The 19938-nt window shown below is 29.6% G+C and overlaps 1 protein-coding gene across 2 annotated transcripts in view; it reads left to right on the forward strand.

Annotated features, from left to right (window-relative positions):
* Nucleotides 1-19938, forward strand: part of LOC107454822 (xaa-Pro aminopeptidase 1) — a 145529-nt gene that overhangs the window by 11167 nt on the left and 114424 nt on the right. Inside the window, exons 4-7 of one of the 2 annotated variants that reach the window (XM_087154615.1) lie at nt 3426-3439; nt 8297-8748; nt 14202-14344; nt 16327-16390. In XM_087154615.1, the coding sequence (XP_087010741.1) occupies nt 3426-3439; nt 8297-8748; nt 14202-14344; nt 16327-16390 (673 nt within the window). Of the gene's footprint in view, nt 1-3425; nt 3440-8296; nt 8749-8914; nt 9056-14201; nt 14345-16326; nt 16391-19938 lie in introns of those variants that run through there. The other variant, XM_016072127.4, reaches the window with a different exon arrangement.

A 19938-nucleotide genomic window follows, 5' to 3' on the forward strand; every position in this document is an offset into this window, starting at 1 on the left:
ATGGTCTGTGTCATGATATACTCATTTCATAAAAGAGTATTGCTACTTATAAATCAATGTGCTTCTCTCAAAAAGTATTGCCTCTTGTAAATCAATATGTTTTTTTGGAAATTCCAGGGAATATTCAGTTTTAAGCTCTTAAAATATTGATATTTTTTTGCAAAAATAAAAGTTTAATAGCTTTATATAAAGAACATATCCTGAAAATTTCAAGAAAATCAAAAATATCCAAACCAGCCTACTTGCCCAATTTTTTTTTTTTGAAAAAAGAAAAGAAAAAAAAAGAAACTGACTCTTGCGCTATTGAAATGCTTAAAATATTTATATAAGTTTTAAAAAGTTTTATTAAAAAAAATTTTTGTGGAATTTTTTAGCAAATTTTACAAATTTTTTATTGGGAAGTAACAGCTTTTACAATCTCGATTTTTTTTTTCTCATATTGTTACATATCATACTGGTGTTTTTTGTTTTTAAATAAATGAAGTCATTTTTAGCCAAAATAATTCAAGTTATTTTTAATTGCACACAAAATTTCTTGACCTCATTTTTTTCTTGTATTTTTTTTAACTTTGTTAATTTTTCTTTAAAAAAAAAACGATCAAGAGGGTGTTTTTTTGTTTTTGGCCAGTATTGAAATAAAGTGGTTAGCCACAATAATTTAAGTTTTTTTTTTTTACAGCACAAAATATAGTTTTGTATCTGAATTTTTACCCTCATTATGTTAAATGCAATATTTTTGAAAATTAAATACATAAATAAAATAAAAATTCAGAAGTTTTTTGTTTTGGTCATTAAAAAATAAAAAGTAGTTTTTAAAATATTAATTAAGATAGTTTAATTAAGAGGATAAATGAAGTGAATTTTTTTTTATTTTTGTCTTTATTAAGAATAATAAGTGACTTTTAACCAAAATAATGAAAGTTTATTTTGTATTATAAAAGCGAAATTTACAGGCCTCAATTTTTTTCTCATATACCTGTATTTTTTTCTCATGCTGTTAAACATTATAGATTTTCATTCAAAACAATGGAAGAGTTTTTTGTTTTGTTTTTGTTCTTGTAAAACTTTAGGAGTTTTTAGCCTAAAAACTTTTTTCACAATTTGAACTTTTTTTCCTGCAATTTCATTATTGTATTGCATTTTCTGTATTCTAACATTTGAATATATATATATATATATATATACAGTAGGGAACCGATTATTCGAAACGATCGGGACCATCGCTATTCTGGATAACTGATTTTTCCGGTTTTCTGAATCGCTACAAAAAGCCGTTTTTTTTATTGTTAATCCCAACTAAAAAAATATATAAATTTGGAAATAATCTTAAAAAGAAGAAAAAACGATGAAGTAATACACTAATGATTATTTCCAAAATGATGGTAAGGTATCTTTCAAAAGAAAAATCCTAAAATCTTATGAGGAAAAAAACATTTTTTAAAAAAATTGGCGGGAAAATTTATCGAATTTCATTCCGGTTTTCTGATTTCCGGGTAACGGGTTCTGTACTGTATATATATATATATATATATATATATTAATTTCAGTTTATTATCTATCAAATCCAGTTATCCTTTCATGTGTCCTTACGTAATGTGCTTACATAACATTATAACTACCCCATATTTTATAAATAAAAAGAATTTTTTAATTGACTTTTAAGGAAAAAAATAAACTGATTAAATACTATATGGAGCAACCACGTTATTGGAGAGCAGAAAGAAAGGGGTGTAGAACTTATAGTGGCATAAAAAAAATCTTGTTTTATTTTGGATAAGCACAACTTCTTAATTTTTGACAAAAAAACACCCTTTTGATTTCTTTTCATTACGAAAAAAATTGAGATCAAGAAACTTTGATTTTAAGCTACAAAAAATCTTGAAGTTTTTTTGAGTAAAAACAAATTTGTATTTTTTTGCTGACCAAAAATGAAAAACACCCTCTTGACTTTTTTTAAATTAAAAAATATCAAATTTAAAATTATGAAAAAAAAATTGAGGTCAATAAATTGTGTTTTTGTGCTGTAGTTTGGCTAAAAATGAATTTTTATTTTTAGACAAGAAACACCCTTTCTATTTTTTTTATGTTTAAAAGTATGATATTTAACATAATGTGAAAAAAAATTGATGGTGAAAGTTATTATTTCCCAGTGAATATTTCTTAAACTTTGCCAAAAAATTCTCCCAAAATTTTTTTTAATAAAACTTTTTAAAAAATAATGTTATATTTGCAGCATTTCAATATCCTAATTACACGGTGTTGACTTTTCCTTTCTAATCATACCAAACTTTAGAAAATTGACTCATAAATGGAGATCAGATATTTTTTACTTACCAGCCACCATGTGTAAGTTATGTCATTTTTGTAAGTTGAGTCAAAGTCTAATCTAGTTTTTGTTCAAAAATTCTGGAAAAAAAATTTTTTTTAGTCATTTTTCTTAAAGATCTTTTCTTCAAAAAATTTTCATAAAAATCAGTGACATGAAAGAAATGGTTGTTTGTTGATTTCACTTGAAATGATTCTAAAATGTAATTTATCCTGAAGTTTTCTTTATAAGTATGTATAATTTTGTAATTATTGATGTAGAAAGTAATGCATTATTTGCTATTTTATGTCTTAAGATACTTTTTTGTGAAATATTATATTGAGATAGCTTTTAAAGAAAGTAAAGCCTTGGCATTATTGTTAACGATCAAAACATACTTAGAGCAGAAATCAACAATAGAGTCAAAATGGCTAATAAGTGTTTCTTCGAACTGAGGAGACAGCTACGTTCGAATAATCTCAGCCAAAACACAAAGTTAAAACTCTATAAGACACTCATACTTCCTGTGCTACTTTATGGAAGTCAAACTTGAACTCTAAATTCAGATTTAGAGTGTATGCTTTCGAAAAAAAGATCCTACGAGCCATCTTTGGTGGAACTCAAGAAAGGGGATGCTGGTTAATCAGATATAACTTCAAGCTTTACCGTCTCTACAAGCAGCTCTAAATTTCACAAATCATCCGCAGTAATAAGCGGAGATGGCTGGACCATCTATGGAGAAGCCCTGAAAATAACGCCATGAGAATAGTCACCTTTAAGAACCTTGAGGGGTCACGCCCCAGAGGCTGACCCCCTACTAGATGACTCAGTGCCATCTCAGGGTGGCCACCCACCTTGAAAACCTGGAGAACCTGGAATTATCAGGGAATTTTTTTAATCTGGGAAAAACCTGGAAATATCAGGGAAATTTGGCTGAAAACCTGGAAAAATCAGGGAATTTTAAAGAGATACTGGAATTTTTTTCAGAAATTTTCTTAAGTTCACTTTGATCTTACTAACTATTTTACTCACTTATTTTAGTCGGAAAGTCTTTGTCTAACGGTCGAAATGTCGCCAATTTAACAATATTTTGCTTACATCAAAACCTGCTTTTTTATAGCCCTGTAAAACTAGGTAAGAACACTGTGCGCAACTCTTCCATGATTGTTTTTTTTTCTCTCATCTGTACTCTAGTCTTAGAAATTTTTTTCATCAGCTACCTATTTGCCTGCACCGTGTGAAGGAGATCTATCTGATTATTATGTGATAGGTAATTTATACTTAATTATTATTTATTATATTTTGTTGTTTGGAATTTGATACTTGTGATACATTTCAGGTACATTTGATACATTTCAGGATAATTTTTTTATAGCTAAGGATAGAAAATATAATATTTATACCGTTTATTTATCTATTTTTGTTTGTCTGTTGATAAAAAGTTTTATTTTTTAGTTACTTATTCTATTTGATTTAATTTTATAAAATTAGGTTAATTTTAATTAAATATGGATTGTGTATTTATTTGTTAGTTTCTTTTTTTAGTTTGATAATTGGTCTTAAATATATATTTATTTTAATAATTTCCTTTTTAAATTAGTATTGCTTAATTAAGTTTCGTAATCTTCTGGTGCTTATCTTTCCCATAATTATTTTTTTTTATCGATGTTAAAATATTACGTTTTAACTGTATATAGGTTTTTTTTTCTAAAAATTTTCCAACATTTTTTAATGCGATTTCACTTCAATCATACGCAGATTATTTTGGTATTTTTATTATTTTTTTACGCCTAAGAACATATTAAAAATAAATTTTTTCTTCTTTTTTTTTTATAATATTGCTTAGTAAATTCCCTTAGTCTTATTTACCCTTTCAGTCACGTTAAAATGATAGTTACTATTATTTCATAAGAGGTGCGAGCAAAGTTAATTGCCAATCGTAATTCAGATGATTTTCTGAGATAAATGAACATTTTTAATGATAGCTTTCGTTTTTTTCGTAGACTACTTTTATATTTTATTTAATTTTGATATTATTAATGAACTAGTTATCTCATTGAAGGTTGATAATAATGATTAAATTTATTTATAAATAATATTTATTGTTTTATTTTTGAAAAATGTTGCATCCGCTAAATATTTGTTGATCGGCCAAATCATTATTTGTTACATCCCTAATCTAAACTATACTAGTCAGTTACATTGAAAATTTTACTTAAAAAAAAGAAAGCTAAAATATGTTTTTAACCATTTTATTTTATCTATTTTTTCTCTTTAAAAAAAAGCTAAAATTTGTTTTTTTTGCATTCCAGCTTAAGCAATTTCAATTTTTTAGGTTTTTGTTGTATTAGTGATTGTAAAAGTTCAAATTATGATTATTATATAAATCTTTCCAAATGAATATTTTTCTTGAATAGATTGTTTTAATGAGACATAATTTTTTAATAAATCTTAATTCTAAATATATATATAGATATATATCTTAATTTTAAATATATATATATTCCTGAATTAGTATAGAAAGTAAAATCTAAAATTTAATATTTTGCTTAATTATTTTGCTCTCCTTATCAAACAAGGAGAAAGTCTATTTGTCTATAGTTTCGTATACCAGTATTTCTGTGTGTTTTAATCTATTATAATATAATCATTTTCAACTAATTTTGTATGATTTTATTTAAAAAAAAAGACAAAAATGCTATCCCTAAGAAAATCTTAAAGTAGGGTAAATCTTTAAAACTCTTACATCTAATGTAAATCTCACAAGGAATCATTGTGTACTTTTGCTTTGTCATCTATACATATTTTATAATCTAAAATATATAAAATTTCCTCTTATTTCCAGATTGCTGAATTTTTAATGCAATATGAAATGTACATTTCAAAAAGCCTGGCTTTTAGATGATGCATTTTCCTCATGGTTGGAAGCTATGCCTGATAAATTTACAGCATATTGCAAACTTTGCAAATCATCATTTAATCTCAGCAACATGGGGAAGCAAGCTGTGCTTAGTCACACAAAAGGAAAGAAGCATGATGAAGCTGTTAAAGCTTCATCCTCTCTTAAAGTGAAAGATTTTTTCTCAATGAGTCAGAAAAATTCTGAAAATAATTCATCCTGCATAACAATAGAAGAAGCAAATGCTTTTGATGCAAGTGACCAATTAGAATTAAAAAATTTAGAGCAAAAAAAATGTGAAAATCAAAGTGTTGCAAAATTTTTAATACCTGACTCAGTTACTAAAGCTGAAATACTTTGGTGCCTCTTAACTGTAAAGGAACACTTATCCTTTCGAACAGCATCAAGACAGCTGAAATTCTGTAAAGTGCTATTTTCAGATAGCAAACTTGCTGACAAAATGCACTTAGGAAAAACCAAAATTGCATGCACCATAACACATGGTCTTGGACCCTATCTTAAAAACTGATATTTTAAAATCATTCTTGGCAGGATTATCTGAAATTGACTTAAAAAAAGTTGTCCAAGTGTCAATAAATGGATCAAATGTAAATTTAAAATTCTTAAAAATTTTGCGGGATGATTTAAAGTCTTCACCCATAGACCCTGTTATTTTAGAACTTGGAAGTTGTGAGCTCCATTCAGTTCATTGTGGCTTTAAAGCTGCTGTGAAAATAACTGATTGGGGAATTACAGAATTCTTAAGAGCTATATATAATTTGTTTAAAGATGTCCCTGCACGTAGAGCCGATTATATCAGTTACACAGGGAGCAAAATATTCCCTAAGAAATTTTGTACTGTTCGATGGGTAGAAAATGTAGATGTTCTGTCACGTGCAATTGAAATTTTGCCAAACATCACCAAGTACGTCGAATGCGCTATGTCTAACAAAAAAATCCCTCCATGTAGAAGTTTTGAAACGGTAATGAAAGCTACAAAAGATCATCTAATGGAGTGTAAATTAATTTTTGTGAAGTGTTTAGCTCAAGAAGTAGAACCTTTATTGACCACTTTTCAAGATAATGCACCATTAGCATCATTTCTACAAAATGACTTAGAAATACTATTATTAAATCTTGCTCATAAATTCATTAAGGAAGATGTTCTTAAAAAGGTATCAATAACAAAGGTTGATTTAGAAACTGACGAAAATCTCAAACCTTTAGAGAATATAAAGTTTAACTATAAAGTTAAAGCTGCTTTGAAAAAAATGTAAAAAATTTCTCAGATTTAATGCTATTTAAATTTAAAAAAGAATGTTCTGCTTTAAGAAAATTATTACAGAAGTTGATAGAATGATCACCACTGAAATGCAAATTGACAAGAGCCATTTCTATATTAGATCCTTCTGTCTTCCTTAACAAAAGTTTAATATATAAACGTCTATCATTATGCATGGAAATTCTTATGAAAAATAATTGGATTTCAGGTAACACTGCTGATAAGGTTGATGCAGAATTTAGAAAAATGTGTTCAAATACGTTTATTATTCAGAAGATGGAAAGTTATACTCTGGAAAGAAGATTAGATAATCATTGGGTAGACATTCTGTCAATGATGCAGTCTTCAATGGAATTACAAAAAATTGTGGAATTTATTCTGATCCTTTCGCATGGAAATGCAAATATAGAAAGAGGATTTTCGATAAATAAAGAATGTATTATTGAAAACCAATCTGAATTAAGTTTGGTTGCATTGCGGCAAGTATATGATACGTTGCAAGGTGATGAGGATGTTGCAACATTTGAAATCAGTAAAGGCATGATTCATGCTGCTCGAAATGCACATGCATTAAATGTTGATTATCTGAAAAGAGAAAAAGAATTAGAAAAAACAAAAGTTCAAAAAACAAGGGAAAGAAAAAGAAAACAGCAGGAATTGAAAGAACTGGAAGCTAAAAAGCTGAAGATAGAAGCAGAAACTTTTAAAGAACTAAATATTGTAGATAAGGAAATAGAAAAACTAAAATAAGAAATATAAAGTTTTAAAAACTTAAGTTAAATATTGTAAAGTGTTATGCATAACTTTTGTATTTGTGAATTTAAAATAATTCATTTTCAGTGTAATAATTTTCCAAGTAAGAACAATAATTAAACTAAAAGCCAACTTGTGGACTTTTCCTGAAGTTTGGAATCTAATTAAATTCGTAAGAAATTAAACCAGTAACCCAAAGTCCCAAATATTCTTTCTCCATAGAAATTTTAAAAAAATTTTATACTTGAAAGTAACTTAGTTCTTAAGATTTAAAAGTGTATACAGATTTTGTGTAAAACAGATTGCTATAGATTGAAATCAATGGTAAATTAATGATATTACTTATAATAATTAAATAAATTTCTTTTAAATTATTGTTGTGTATTGATAATTACTACTCATTTAATATAGATGTTCCATTCATGCATTGAAATAGGGGAACGAATATAAAAATTTGGGAGGATAAAGTTTTTTTAATTAAAAATCTTATTAGGTGCAGAATATAAAATTTTTTAATAATATAAAAAATTCTTTAATTTGTTTTTAAGTGTTTTATTTTTATTTTCAATCTACTTCGCATTATGTCATAATAGGTAAAAGCATTGAAAAAATTCAAGTAGTTTGTTTGCTGGTATTTCCAAACTAATTATTTATCTTGATTAATCCTAATGATTTTTGTCAAGATTATAAGTGAAAAAAATTACATTTTAAATAAAAGACTTAATAATAAAATATTTTTTCTTGGTTTTTGAAAACCACGCGAACCTGGAAATTTTAAGATTTTTACCTGGAAAACCTATAAAAATCAGGGAAATTTGAAACCAGATTTGAGTGGCCACCCTGCATCTAAAATAATTTGAAACCCCTAAAGATTAGAAATAAGAAGGGAGTTTGCCATCGACAGGAGGCGCTGGCATTTGTTAGCTGTTGAGGCTGCCAAGGCCTGCAAGGGGCTGTTGCGCTGACTTTTTTTGTGAAGTATTTTATTATATTGAGATAGCTTTAAAAGAAAGTAAAGTCTGGCAATTTTGAAAATGAAAATTGTTTATCTTTTTAGAATGGAGTGCCAATATGTTGCTACTCAAAGAGGTGGAATTGCTCTATTATATGAAGGACATCGTTATAACAAAGTTCGTGATGGTAAAGAAGGCACCGTTTATTGGAGATGTGCAAGGGATCGACAATGTCCTGGTCGAGCTGTAACTGTTTATAGTCGAATAAAAAAAGCTAATAATAAACACAACCATCCTCCTGATGCATGGCGCAATAAAGTGGATCAAGTTGTATCAGATTTAAAACTTCGCTCTCAAGAAGAAATTACCCCACTTCCTACATTATTCACTGAGACTCTAAAATATTTAGCTGTAAATCCTCAAATGACTACACTTACTGATATTGTACCTTCATTGTCAGCTATCAAAGCTGTGGAACATTCTCAGAATAGAAGAATGCCAGCTCTAGTTCCATTCCGAGAATTGACTCCTGAAGATGACTGGATGTTTATTAATAGTAATATTATTCACTAATTCCCACAATTCATTTCTTTATAATTTTCTTATTTTATATTTTCATTTTTTTTTTTTTTTTTAGTTTTAGATAGACTATTCTTGCTTTTTATTTACAATTTTTTAGTGTTAGCTGAAATTGCTTTAGTTCAGTTGGTTGCCTTGCTAGTTGATTCACTTCTCCATTTTGGCGCATGCAACTTGCTTGATAATTCTTATTGTGTTGCTGGCTGCACATCATTGGAAGTGACTGTTTTGCATGTATGTTTCCTTAATGTCCTGTGCAATGAGAAGGAAAGTTAGAAGCTGAAGTAAGTTCTTTAATTTGCTTAAAATATTTTCTTAAAAATTGCAAAAATAAAAGTGAGATGTTTAGTTATTATTTATTTTTTGCATTCCTGAGTAATCCTGATGAAAGATCTCTTTCTTTTATCATACTCAATATAAAAAATTTCATATTCAGACATGTTTAACTCCCAATAGACTAATTTTTTTAAAAAATTTAATTTGTTCAAAATAGCTTGAAAGTCTGAGAGAACAGGCCTTGTGATTTATTTGGTTTAAATCAGATTTTTTTTTTATTTAAAAATACTTTGAGAATTGTTTTTACAGTTAATAAAAGTTTACAAATATAATTCAGGACTTGTAGCTATCCTTATATTTCTGATTTTGATGCAAAATATTCTGTCCTGATTTTCTGCTTTTTGTCTTGATATTCCTGATTTTAGCGTATCTACAGAATATCCCCTTTTCTTCTAATAAAAATGCAGATTTTTGAATAGTTGACTTGGAGAATTAGATTGACTTACAAATTTGAATTTTTGATGTACCGTATTTTTCGGTGAAAGCGCCGCGGCGCTATGAAAGAAAGTTGTTTTTTTCCTACATGCGGCGCTTCCGACGAAATATTTTTTAGTAGCAAAAAAATTTGTCAATGAAAGTTATTTAAGATGAAAAAATTTTCTGAGAGAAAGACTGTTAAAAAAAATTTTATGACGAAGTCGACGAAATATTCACCCGTATCGCGCTCTGCTGCTGAACATTGCCAATTCTTAGCAAACTTTCGGCAGCAGCCTGTAAGAAAATAAATTAACGAAATAATAATTTTAAGAAAACATCGCATAAGGAGAAAATTTAAAAGGTATGCATCTTGTATTCACCCCCTGCTTTAAGAAAAATCGCAAGCTAGAAATCTACTTAGCGCCTTGGCATTTGTAATTGGAGCGAACAGAAAAGGAGGTAATAGGACCCTAAATCCGACACTCACGGGACTGGCGAAATGCCGCACTTCGGATCTCTTTCGGAAAATCAAATATGGCTCCCAAATATTACTATAATTCAATTACACTGTTAATTTCAGAAAAACCAATAAATTTAGTCAAGTTTCGATTGTAGATTATTATGGGGTGAATTTAAAACTGACCCATCTTAAGAAATTTTATTAATTAAGATAATAATCAATATAATATAATCAAGAAGAAATAATCCGAATCTTCTGAAGAAGAAATAATCCGAATCTTCTGAAGAAGAAATAATCCTTTCTTCTTCGGAGCGAGATCATAGTTTTCGTTTTTTCGTTTAGATAACATTTTGTTTTAACAAAAGACACTTACCTCGCAAGAAAGAAACAAAAAGCTAACAAGGAACTAAAAAAAAAAAGTAACAATTAATGCTAAGAAACTAACAATGAATAACAAGAAAAAACAAGCTGAAAACTAATAACGATAAAAAAAAACAAGCAAACAACTAGAAAAAAACAGCTAACTATTAAAAAAAAACAAATTAGCAGTTAATAGCTAATGAAAAAGTGGCAAAATAAAAAATTACTGAATCGAATAAATATAATTCATTTTGTACTCCACATGGTAGTTTCAATGTTAACTGGGTGTGGCCAATTTATGGTCAAACAGAGGAGGGAAATGTGGGGACAAACCAGTAACGCACAAGCTTAGCTGTCAAGATTGATTGAGCAGTTTTTCCAACTTGCATTTCTTTATTTTGTTCATTGGAAATGCTATGCCTAGGATAACACTCATGTTGAATTATTTTCTTATAAATTTGTTAGTTGATTGGATTTAAATATTCATGCAGTTAAAACTTAATTTTAATGAAGTTTTTAAGGAACCTTTATTAGCGATGATAATAAGTCAAAGAAATCTCAAATAATATTTTATACCAGGGGTGCTTAAAGTGTGCGTCTTGGCACCGACCCATTCAGGTGAGAGCAAAATATCCATGGCCACAATCAGTCTATCTACAAATGATTCATTAAATGGCACATTCTTTTAAATTGGCTTGAAAAACAAATTTTCTTATATTTGATAGAGTTTTGGAAAAAAATGAGTATCCTGTCTCAAGTGAAAAAGTTACCAAGATTTTTATTTCCTTTATTACTTCAAACAAGTTTGAGATAATTTTCAGAAGTTTCTGTTCTAAACAGCAAACATTGGTTAGAAATGTCTTTTTTTTCCCCATGAGTACAGAGCAATAGTTGTATATAACAGAAGCTTATTTGTTAGTCGGTCTTTTTTTGTCTTGGAGTGTTTAATCGTCTGCTGTTGCCCTCTGCGTTAAGTGCTTTTCTTCAAAGCAAGGGTTTACTACGAAAAGACGTGACGAAAAAATTTCAACCCCTTGATTTAGGGATAAATCATTCATTTAAGGTTGAAATGTGTAGTCAGTGGGGAAAATGATGAAAGATGGGTTGCATAGATACACTAAAAGTGGAAAAATGCGCAATGAGCCTTATGAAGAAGTCAAATGGAAATCAAACACCAGGGAAAAGGTAAAAATAACCCCTGTGGCAGAATTTTTTCTGCGACAAACTTCCCGAGCACTGATATTTTGTCTTAAGATACTTTTAATTATAACAATTATTAATTTAAAGTAACAGAAATGTTGTGTTTACATAAGAAAGTATAGAATAAAAATATATAAAACATTTTAATTGTAAAAATAATATTTTTTTAATTCTAATAAAATAGGCGATATTCTCACATTTTGTAGGCAGAAAAGTGCACTAATTATTTCCTCTTTTGAATTTCGTAAATCTTTACACAAATTAAAATTCGTTGATAAATTAAACGATATTAAATTAAAATTCAAACATAAATTAAAAATCTCAAAATCCGTAGATTAATTCCCAAAACGTAGATCACGAATCACGCGAATATAACTCATTAAAAAAGAGATACTCAAATAAGTATGTAAAATATGGTGTTGTTTAAAGAAAAAAATAATGAAAGAAAGATCATCATTTCTAGAGCAAATTATCTTTTTAAACCTTCTCAATTTTTGAATTTTTTTTATTTTACATTAATTTGAAATTTTAGCTGAAGCCAGCCATTGCCGAATTTTTTTGAAATCTCAAATGAGATTGGAAAAATCATGATAATTTCTTTTTTCGCTATGCGCAATAAAGACATCTTGGAAGAAAATTCTGCAGAGGAAAAAAACATTTTTTGAAAAGTTATGTAGAAAAAAAATCCAAAATTTTCCCCTTCCCAAATGAAAAATCTTTCTGCAACGTTATGCACCAATGTTGCTGAAATGCCGCAATTCTGCCACAGGAAAGATAGCCACAATAACATCCGGATTTTAAGAGGCTGGACTGGATTTAAGTGGGAGATGTTCCTTGTTTGATGTAACATGACAAAGATTACATAGGATAATTAACTGGATGATGAATTACAACGTTTGTTTTGTTCTGAAAGTAAACAATCTGATTTTGATAGATTTGATTCAATGTAAGATCGGGAATATTGTAAAATAAATGAAAAGATGGTGATTCATTTTTATTGTGATTAGTTTATCGTTTCCACATTCTCCACTTATGATTGAGGTTGGTTATATATGTTTCTTCTGTAAGTAAGTATCATTCTCAATTCTTTCTTTTTCTAATAAGTGTCTATAAAAAAAGATTTTTCAGTAATAACTTTTTTAGGTATAAATTTTATGGTTTACAGATTATTATTTTTTAAGTGTAATTTCACGCATGTGGTATTTATTAAGAATCGATGTGGTGCCCACTATTCCCTATTTATAAAGATGTTACCTTCTTTCTTTTAACTATGAATAACTTTTATTTAAATTCAAACTTTAATTATGTATTTGGAAAGAGAACTGTAATCAGATTTATATGTAATACTTCTTATCAATATAATTGAGTAAATCTGATGATGTTTCATACTTTTTTGTTTGGTAGTGAATAAAAATGAAAGTGCAGCCTTTACGGTTGTGCAGCCTATATTATAATTGAAATTATTAAAAATTTTTTGGCAGGCACAGCGATGCGCCGTATCTACTGTAAATTACTGTACTTATTCTATTTAACCTTTTGGATTTTCATAAATTTTTTTTGGTTGCTGAGCAAAAGGTATAATGAAAACTGCGAAACTATTTGCTAAAGTTTGATGATGGTAGAATTGTGCACTGGCATAAAATGAGCAATGAAGGTGCTAAATTTTCAGTTTCAGCTAATTTGAGATGGCAAGGATCCCATCCAATTAGCTGAAATCCCAGGTTACGCATCAGTTTATGTTAATCCTACTCTATATGGTTTTTATCACAATACTCTTTAGCTTGATTGTTTGTTCTTAAGCTAGTTTTATTACCTGCAGAGTAATATTAAACATCTATTCTGTAATTTTTATTATGTGGTCTCCATTCTGCTATCTTTAATTGTTTTAATTCAGATTTAGTATGACCTTTAACATTTTCAACACTATTATCAAAATTGATATCTAAATTATGATGTATAAAAAATAAAGTTTTCATTACAAGGTTTACCAAATAGTGTTTTTTAATTTGGATTAATTAATTTGTTTGATCCTAGTTCTAATGCTGCAAAAAAATTCAAATTTTTATTTTTTATAAAATTTTTATAAATAATAAATACTTAATTGCGTCTGAAAATTATTATAAAGCATTTTACTATTCGTATCTTTCTGACTACTATTGCTTTATTTAGTAAGGTAAGTTTAAAGATAAGTGAAATGATCTATATAACTCAAAATTCCATAGGACACAAAGCTCCGGGTTTGAAAGATTGTGCTATAAAGATTTTCTACTGTATTTATATAGAAAGAAATGCACGCTTGTGAATTAAAAAAAAATTCTTAACATTTAAATCTTTAATGGAGAATGAATATATAGAACAGATTTTGAGAATGGATCACCCATTAATTTGTTCTAGAACTGAAGAACTGTTTATGTTACATCAAATTATAAGATAATTGTATTTGACAACCTTTCTGATTGCCATTTCAACATAATTTTTGATATCAGACTCTGAAATACAGGTGTGTTTGAAAATTGCCAATATTTAATTGATAAACAAAACTTATCAGCTAATATTGTGTCATTTTTTTGTTAAATATTTTTATAAATATTTACCATTTCAAATAAATACAGTCACACTTCTTTTTTTGTTGTAAACTGTAACTGTTCTTTTCTTAGATGCATCAACATCTGAACCTTTAGATATGGCAATGAAAAATACTGGTGTATTATTGAAAAGAATGAGAGCTCTTTTCAAAATTTCTAGTTATGTTTCAGAACCACTGCAAGCATATATCATTCCATGTACAGATGCTCATCAGGTATTTTTATTTCATTACATCAGGTATTATTGCAAAATTTTTTATCATGAGGTTTCAATTATTTCTGAATTTCAGTTATTTGTATCATGAGTTTGATGAGAGTTTTCACATTATTTTTGATTGACTTCTTGTAAAGGAAATTTAGGATGTTGGAATTTTCTTAGAGTATCTTTTGGCATCCTCAATCGTAACTTTCTCATGATGTTGAGTAAACCAGGATCTCTTTACCCAAAGTCGACTGTCTGTTTTCTGTATTTTGAATATATTTCTGAAAAACTCTAACAATTAAACTATATGCATCTTTTTAATCATTAAATTAATCAAGTCCCGCAGTGGACTGATCGTTAAGACACAGTTCCCAGCAGATCACCAAAGTCAAGTATCACTGGGTGTGGACAGTGTGCGGGTGGGTGACCACTTGGATCAGTCTGCGTAGGGACTGAGGGTGTGCGGTATTGGTAAATGTTAAATTGTTCTACTGTAAAGTGCTCGACTTAGCTTTCAAGTTATAATGTCGGCCTACTGAAATGAGGGGGGGGGGGCATCACTTCTGTAGAGGATCAAAATTGTGATGGCATGGCTTTGAATCATCCTCAGGGATGTTTCCCTGACCGCCGCCTACAAATTAATCCAGAGCTATAAACTATAGAAGCCACATATCCATTTAAATTTTGACCCAAAGTTATCCTACCTATAATAAAAAATATTGTTGTAAGAGCATAAGAAAACACATATTTCACTGACACTTAAAACAGTGTTTTTCAGTTTATGTTTTATGGAATATGTTATCAAGTGTGCATATTATATAAAAATGAGCATAATATATTTATTTAAAATCTTATTGTTAATGATATCAAATCTACTTTTGTCCAAATATATTTTTCCTAAACTGATTTTTATGTATAAATTATCTTGAAATTTTTAACCCAGAATATTATTATAATACTTTATTTGAACTTTATTACTTCTATCTGTTGTTTCTAAATTAATGTACTAAAAATCAACTTTGTTTCTCAATCAAAATCAAAAAGAGTTTTGATTTCCATATGCAAGCTTTTTTTAATTGCTTATTGAGTGGGTATCTTAAAATTTTGTTTCATAATGTGTAGGACTAGGTTTTTTTGCACAAATGAGTTATTTGGTATCTCAAATTAGTCTAACAGTTTTAAAATATTTATTGCAGTAAAACATTAAAAAATAAAGTAGAAAAACAATTCTTGCAGCAAATATATCTGATAAGGCATAACTTTTTCTCCCAGAGATCTTGATTTTAGTTCATAAGTTTTCCTGTAGAGGTAAGTGATTGTTAGTCCCTTCTACTGTTTTGCTTTAATATATAATAATTTTGTTCTCTAATGATGACTTGTGATAGGTGATGCTGTACATTTTAAGAATATTTTAATGTGATTTTCATTTAAAAAAAAATTATTTACATCTTTAGGACTTATAGTCAGTGCCGTGTGCTGAGAAACTTTTAAATTTAAAGCAGGTTCTCTAGGAGGAAAAATGTATGCACGAACACATAAATTTACTGCAAACATTGTTTATAAACCTTAATCATTTTCCTGTTATTGATTTTTAAAAACCGTCAGTCTAATTTAAGACACTCCGTCCACAAAATTTTGTCCCAGTTATGATAATTTTATATCCTTATTCTTTGTAATAATTTAGTAGAAATTTTTTTAGAATAGCATTACCCTTTAAATATTTAATCATTAACGACTTTACATTTGTGAATATACATAATAATTAAAGACTTTAATCATATTATTTTTTAACGTGTGAGTAATTTAAACATAATGAAAATTTGTTTTGAGAGATAAGATAACAGTAATTAGTATACTTATAATTTTAACATATTTTCATCATATGAATTACTACAGTTTTTAATTTATTATTGTGATTACTATTTTTTAAATAAAATTTTTTTAACCTTTTAAGTGTTTTTTTTTATTTTCTTTCTTTTTTTTTATTTAATTTAGAGTGAATATCTTGTTCCTTGTGACAGACGTCGAGCTTTTATCTCAGGATTTACTGGTACAACTGGTAAGTTTAGTTAAATAAAGACAACGTTTCCTTGCATATTTCTGTAATGGTTTTAAAAGTTCAAACTGAGTTTATCATATATATCTGCAGATGAAACCTGTATATCTTTCATTTTTATGACTAGTTTATATACAGTACAGAACCCGTTATCCGGAAATCAGAAAACCGGAAAACCAAAAAACCGGAACGAAATTCGATAAATTTTCCCGCCATTTTTTAAAAAAAAATTTTTTTCCTCATAAGATTTTAGGATTTGTCTTTCTTTTCTGAAAGATGTTTACCTTACCATCACTTTGGAAATAATCATTAGTGTCGTTTTTTCTTCTTTTTAAGATTATTTCCAAAAAAAAAATTTTTTTTGTTGGGTTTAACAATGAAAAAAACGGCTTTTTGTGGCGATTCAGAAAACCGGAAAAATCAGTTATCCGGAATAGCGATGGTCCCGATCGTTCCGGATAATCGGTTCCCTACTGTATATAGTTTTGATAAGACAAAAAAATCTTTTTCAAAAATTATTCTGTGAATATTTTTCATCTATTATCTTATGTTTCTACAATGCATTCTTTACTTGAGTTTCCATTAATATGAAATATTCCAGAAAAAGAAGAAAATTTTTTTTTTGTTCTATACTTTTGATTTATCTAATTTTGTGTCAGTTAATTTACTGATATCTTATTTTGTAAAACCAACATTACAATTCTTAACAATCTTTTTTTTCTTTAGCAGTCATTTTCTTCTTTTTTCACAGGTATTTTTTTCTGTAAAAACTGTATCTTATGGTTACTAATTATACTTCTAGTTTTGGTGCCTCAGGATATGTTTTAAGACTCAATTTTTTTCAAGCAAAAAATTATTTAAGTGCAGCAACAACTGCTAATAATAATTTAAGAAATATAGAAGATATTTACTCAGGAAAATTTAATTTTGACTTGATTAATACGCATTTATTTGATATAAATTAATTATCGTTAGATCTAGTAATAAATTGACCATATAGAACATTAAAAAAAGAAACCGAACACCAAAAGTGTTCGGTTTGAAAACATAAATAAATAAAAAATTTCATACTGAGCTTCCGGGTTTACTCAAACTGATGAAATCTTCAGGTTAAAGTTAGTTTACTCTGGGTTCGACTAACACACAGTTACGTGCGTGGTAAAATGAGATTTTGGAATCTAACCTGGAGTTGCTCTCGTAAAGCCTGTTTTGAACTGTGAATGAGGGTTAGTTTCCATGGTGAATTCAGACATAAGTGATAAAGTGTTTTTTAAATATCTAAATCCATAGCAATGTAAATTTAATACCATTATTATAAATTTATAGGACCCATTACAACTTTGTATAAACTGCTGATGACTTTTGAAGTTTTTTTTAAAAAATAACTAATTTGAAAAAAATTTACTAAATTATTTAGGCAAATGGATGATATCACATTATGAATTTATTTGGATTCATTAATTTATTTTTTGAAATTTTTTTTTCCATGAGAGACGTTTGAAAAATAGAAGTAAATGCTATATTGATTTTCTTATATACAAATATTGAGCCATGTCCATTTTCTTATACAGTCGAACCCCGCTATAGTGAACCGTCTGCGGACTCAGTAATGTGTCCACTATAACCGATGGTTCACTATATCCAAATTTTTTAAAGAATATTTTTTGCATAAGGCAGTTGAATGATTGAAAATTGGCTTTGCAATTTTGCATAAGTTATTTAAAAAATTATTGACTAATTAACAGATAATAAAGCAAAAATTGATGGAAAAAGTAATTACGTCGCTAAATATTAGTTTTATTTTCACTTTTTATGAAAAAAATTTGTGATTTTTGATTGAACACAATTTGATTTTAAATTGAGTTCATCAATTTTCTTATCTACAATGTGCAAAGAATGCAAGATTTTTACATTTTGAACAAGATTTCGAACCATCTTAGCAAAGCATCTTCTACGTTTTCTCTTTCAGCTCCACGCAGTTTTTTCGATGAAACCATGTTTTTGTCGTATGCTGCAAGAATTGCACTTCGATTTTTCCAAATGATTGAAACTGTAGATTTTGACAAGGAAAATTCCTTACACAGTGTCAATTGATTGGTTCCATCATCAATACGCTTTACAATTTTAACTTTGTCCTCTATCGAAAACGCTTTTCTCTTTAGAGAATTTGCCATTTTCACTGCTTTTGAAATAAAAATCTTGTCTGAAATAGATAATGTAAGAATATAAAGAGAGCAGCTGTAGAATGAGTTAAATTGTTGCCCTTCTTGATTGTTAAGGGGTGATTTGTAAAGAATATGGTTTGAACAGATAAGAAAATTCCAAAAATTCAGCAGGTGGCCAAGTTAACTACACTATCTGGCCATTAATGACCGGACACCTCTCATTTCGGATACATGAGGTGCTAGTATCAAGTCAGTAGGGAGTAGGGCCGCTACGCGCCCGAGTCACAGCTTTAACCCTTCCAGGAAGGCTATCCACTAGGTGTTGGTACACGGCGGCAGATATTGCCCGCCATTCCTCCTGTAACATGGCGAAGAGTTGAGTGGAGGTTTTGGGGCGTTGTGGTCTACCCCTCAACCGGCGCTCCAACTCATCTCAGAGATGCTCAATTGGATAGATGTCGGGACTTTGGGATGGCCAGTCAAGTTCTTGCACCCCCATTTCATCAAACCAGTCCGTGATGGCATGTGCTTTATGAGTGGCAGCGTTATTGTGTTGAAACACAAACGGGCCATTACTGAACTGTTGCCACAGGGTGGGAAGCGCCGAATTGTCCAGGATGTCTCTATACCCTTCTGCGTTCAGGGTTCCAAGCACTAACACCAAGGGTTCAAGGCCAAACCATGAGAAACAGGACCACACCATAATTCCTCCACCGCCGAACTTCACAGTGGTGACAATGCACTCTGGTAGGTACCGTTCTCCGGGCATTCGCCATCTCAAAACCCGCCCATCAGAGTGCCACAACATGTAGCGTGACTCATCACTCCACATAACGCTTTTCCATTGCTCTACTGTCCACTGGCGACGTGCTCTGCAACACTGAAATCGGTGGCGGGCGTGTCATGGAGAGATGTTTGGCTTATGTGCTGCTGCTCGTCCATGGAATCCTTGTGCAATCAGCTCCTGACGAATGGTACGTGTACTGGCAACACTGCCAGATGCAGCCCGGATGCTGGTAGCGATAGTGTCCAACAACATTTGTCGGTTTGCCTTCACTACACGTCGAAGAGATCGTCGATCCCTGTCGGACATTATTTTGGGCTTGCCGGGTCCGGACTGCGGTTTTATCACTCCCTCTCGTTCCCATTTCAACACGACGTCACTAACTGTTGACCGATGTATCTGAAACTTGACGGAGATGGCACGTATGGAATGACCAAATCGGTGGGAGCCTATGATCATGCCCTTTTCCGCCTCATGCAGCTCTCGCCGTCCACTCATTTTCACTGTTAGCGCTCGTATGGCCGTCGCCTGCTTACGTATGGTCTTTCCCCCACCACAGGTTGCATATTTATTCCGCCAGGACGAGTCCACCTGCCTTTCAA

The sequence above is a fragment of the Parasteatoda tepidariorum genome, chromosome 11 (genome assembly GCF_982258835.1).
Source record: "Parasteatoda tepidariorum strain Cologne lab strain chromosome 11, Ptep-v5.0, whole genome shotgun sequence".
Lineage (NCBI taxonomy): Eukaryota > Metazoa > Arthropoda > Arachnida > Araneae > Theridiidae > Parasteatoda > Parasteatoda tepidariorum.